The 4,502-nt window shown below is 40.8% G+C and overlaps 1 protein-coding gene across 2 annotated transcripts in view; it reads right to left on the bottom strand.

Moving 5' to 3' along the window:
* Positions 1-4,502, bottom strand: part of LOC106820933 (yrdC domain-containing protein, mitochondrial-like) — a 20,887-nt gene that overhangs the window by 6,336 nt on the left and 10,049 nt on the right. For both annotated transcript variants that reach the window (XM_014825536.1, XM_014825537.1), the window contains exon 2: positions 3,533-3,728. In XM_014825536.1, the coding sequence (XP_014681022.1) occupies positions 3,533-3,728 (196 nt within the window). The remainder of the gene's footprint in view (positions 1-3,532; positions 3,729-4,502) is intronic.

The raw sequence follows: 4,502 nt of genomic DNA, 5'->3' as shown, positions 1-4,502 counted from the left end.
AAAAAGTTGTATTTGGCCATGTTAATTATGCAAATTAGCTAATTGAAAATGTTCCCCAAAGTTGGCGTTGTGCCAACAAAGCTAAAAATCTTCCAGACATGGATATGAATACATATCAATAAAAAAACCTTGAACTATTAAAAATTTCTTGGTTCACTATTGAAAGGATACGGCCCGCAACTAGACTATGTGTGGCGCGAACTGACGTCGTGTGTGAAGCCACAGGCACTTGGAGCGTTTCAATAAAATATAATGCTAAATATATACGAAATCTATTTACTGCCTGTTATATATCTCGGGTTCTTGAGGCATTCGAATAAAGATTCCAACGACTGTCTTACTTGTTACATAATATATTGTTGATATAAACTTGATTAACACAGACGCAGTTACAACAGCATGTATAGTTTAGAGTCCCGCCATAAGTCTCTATGCTCGACTAGTGGCGCCACATCTTGGACGTACAAAGAATAAACATTACTTTAAAATTTTGCAATTATCTTACATCTCCCTCCCTTACAAGATCGTATTAGAATGCATAACTATAAACGAGCAACATTGAACAGTATGTTACTAAACGAACAACAGTATACTCTATTGAATTACAACCGTTAGGCCAACCAAAAAATTACCTTTGGTTTGGGTCACCCGCCCGCACTTCACATTTCGGAGTAAAAAATGTGCGACTGCGGTCACTTTTAGAGGGTTTCAAGAAAAAATAAAATAATAAAGTTCAAAGATACCGCCTGCCGATCATACATATTAAAATATCCGACTCTTGCCATTTTATTTACCTAAAGAGATTTCCAAAATATTTTTCCTACAACGTGAAACAGTCGTATAGAGCCTGGGCCGGCTACTTCATAAACAGAGCCTGAAGGTCGTATGGCGCGGCGCCTGGCTTTGATGTACGCGATCGATCGCGTACTATATAGTACACACTTCGGTTACTCGCTCATTCAAATTATATTCCTATATTCCTATATTTAACGTGTGAAAAAATATATTATATTCCTGCCTACCAATGTTTTTGCAGAAAAAAAAAATGTTATACCTACCTACCTACCCTAATTTTCACAATCCATGTGACCCGAACCAAAGGTATTTTTTTGTTTGGCCTTATGGGAGGTCTTACACATAGTCACTAAATCGTACAGGTGGTTTCCTGTTACGTCCAGACCTTCGAACTGGTTCAGGAGTGGACAGTCTTCAGACGTGACATTCATTATATTGTCACTGTTGTCATTCATGACAATAGGATTGTCATCTGCACAGTCAGTCAGGGTTTCGAGTGTTGATGGTACTTCAACGGGCGACTGGATGGGTGGCAGTGCAGTTATTGCCTTCTCGTAGATCTCCGGCTCTGTAGCTTCATGAGTATTCGTCTTTGGAGTGATTGGTGACCATTTCGACGTTCCTGCAGTTGGTATCATGGTTGGCGGGAATCTACGTCTCAGCATAATTCGATTTCTCACAGTCAGTAGGCCTGATGGAAGACGGATAACATACTTTTGATTCTTGAGGTTACGCTCTTGCACCACACCGTATTTATATACCCCATCTTCTGTTACACCTGTTCTGTACTAAGACAGGATCACCTACACTGAGGACAGGTAGGGGTTTACCAGAGCAGTATTTCTCAGCTTTCTGGCATTCACTGGATACCAACTTATCATAGTCGGCTAGTTGTTTATGCCAGTCTTTGCTCAGGGCACTCTTGTGTGCTGGAATTACTTCATTCACCAGGTGTCCATATGGGTGTACCGCAGGGGCTATCCCTGTACTCTTGTGGGGTGTATTCCTGATGGATAGCAGACCACGAGTCCACTTTTCAAAATCCACCTTACCATTCGTCACACAATTGCTTAGTAGGTGCTTTGCCTGTTTTACCGCATTTTCTGCGAACGCATTACTCTGCGGGTAATACGGGAATGAGGATATCCATCTCGCTCCCCACCTCACTCAGAAGTCCTGGAACACACTTGAGGTGAATGGTGGTCCATTATCAGTGTATAGCACTTCAGGCACTGCTGTGTCAGCGAATATCAGTCTTAGCTCGTGGATCATGGAATTAGCATCTGTTGAGCGCATCTCACGAACTATGAACCAGCCAGATAGCCAGTCGGTGACTATTAGAAATGTGCGACCATCAAAATCAGCAAAGTCAGCGCTTATGAATTGGAACGCTCGCTTTGGGATTGGTAGGTGCATCATCGGTTCCTTTGGCTGGCTAGGTAGGTCCTTCTCACACTGGTTACAAGACTGACAGAACTGTTCTAACGTCGCATCAATGTGGGGCCAATATACTATGAGCCTTAATTGCTCTAGCCTTTGTAGCTTCTATACCTCTATGACCAGCATGAAGGTCCTTTTTCGTCGGGTACCTAGAAAATGCATCAGCCATCAAGTTGGTTTTTTTCTTTGATGTATTTGACTTCCATATCAAATTCATGTGCTTGCATTAGGCAATGTCAAAGCCTCGGCTTGGTGACTTCGTCTAGTCGTCGATTGTTTGTCATCAATACAATGGATTGGTGATCCGTGTACACTTTGAACCTAGGTACCCCAACAAAGAACTTAGACGCCTTTCGTAATGCCCACGAGTGCTTTCATCTCGGATTCGATTGGCATGTACGTCTTCTCAAGTTCAGTTAGTGTACGGCTGCCCACCATGATTGGTTTCCATTCCTGGTTTCGTTGCTTCTGTTTCAGGACAAACCCAAAACCGGACTTGCACGCTGCATCAGTGTATAACTCGACGGGCTGACCAGGCAAGTATAGTATGCGATCGAGCCTACCCGGTTGTACTAGCATTTCTTTGCGGAATGCCTGTTTTTCATCCTCTGACATCTCAAACCTTTTGGCAGATTTTCTGAGTGGGTGTCGCAGGGGGGCCAGTTTGCCTGTCAATTCTGGATCGTATGGCCACATTTGGTTGGCTAAACCATGAAAGGATCGCATGTCTGTTATGCTTCTAGGCTCAGGAAATTCTCTGAGTGACTCTATCAGCGAAGGGCTGATGGTAAATCCATCATATATATAATATACGATAAGTACACATAATTTTATTTTTCACCAAATTATCAAAATTTAGGACGGTAGTTAATAATAATATGCAACATCATGAATTTTGCACCAAGATATAAAATGATTGAATAATCAACTACCATCATAAACTTCTATACATTGGTTGTGAATTAAAGTTCATGAATTTCATCTATCACAGATATCGCATGTACATATAAACATTTTATTTAAAGGGTTTCCACACAGAATTTATAAACCATCTAAAGAGAACTCATACAATCAGCATGACTAACAAATAATAATAATATACAAGCGATTTAATGTCAGTCCAGAAAAGTAACTGCAAAACTGAGTAGAATGACAACATTGTTAAAGTAAAAAAACAACTTGAACATCACACCCAGATGTGTTTCTGCTCAAAAGCTGACCAGCTCATTATATATTCAACATAATCTATAAAACAATAAAGGAATCCTGCATAAAATCAATTTTGTTTTGGCCTTACTTTGATATATCTGCGACTTGGCCAACGCAAATCGCAACTGGCTTGACGAAGTCACGTCCTTTCACGTTATAAAGCTTGTTCACAGCTCTAGTGTCTTGTGCTAGTGTAGCAATGCCATAGACGGTGTCTGTAGGAAATGCGACCACACCACCTCTCCTCAGAATATTAACTGCCAACAGCAATTCACCTACGAAATCTGGAAAACACGAACACGTAAAGAGGTGACTACATCTGTAAACCTGTTTAGATCAGGTGTCACACATAAAATTACGTAATCATCTGTCCAACTCCAGCTCCCTCTCTCTTCTCCTCGATCTTGCCTCCCCCTCCCTTTCTGCTATGTCTGTCCTTTGCTGTCTCTTTTTGTCTCTACGCAGATGTCGTAATACGAATATCACGTAATGTCCAAACGTGTAATCAACAGCGGGTGTTACAGATAGCCAGTGTGTGCCGCGCTTGCCGCTAACTAGTGCGTACGCTGTATGTGCATTATGACCAGCAGCAGTGTCGATTGATGTACGAACCCGATTGTTTCATGTCTGCTGTTAGTCCAGTTGCAGAATAGCGAACCAAGAAATTTTTAATAGTTCAAGGTTTTTTTATTGATATGTATTCATATCCATGTCTGGAAGATTTTTAGCTTTGTTGGCACAACGCCAACTTTGGGGAACATTTTTAATTAGCTAATTTGCATAATTAACATGGCCAAATACAACTTTTTAACTAATAGGCTTAGAATCATGTGTGATAGCTCTTTTCTATATAGGGTTGACCCAGTGAATCCATTTCTGATGTTACTTTCGCGATTAAAGGTCAGGATCAACCTATAAAGTCAAGGTCAAGGTCACTTTGGCTTAAAATTACCCTAATTTCACTTACAACGGTAACTGACTGAAAATTATGTGTTGCTGTGAAGGTATATTGAGTCCCCGTATTGATTGTTGATGATAGTAATGATTATTATCATTGT

This window comes from Priapulus caudatus, unplaced genomic scaffold, assembly GCF_000485595.1.
Source record: "Priapulus caudatus unplaced genomic scaffold, Priapulus_caudatus-5.0.1 Scaffold53, whole genome shotgun sequence".
Taxonomy (NCBI): domain Eukaryota; kingdom Metazoa; phylum Priapulida; class Priapulimorpha; order Priapulimorphida; family Priapulidae; genus Priapulus; species Priapulus caudatus.
The sequence above is the reverse complement of the archived record's forward strand: the minus strand, read 5'-3'. Positions and strand labels throughout refer to the sequence as shown.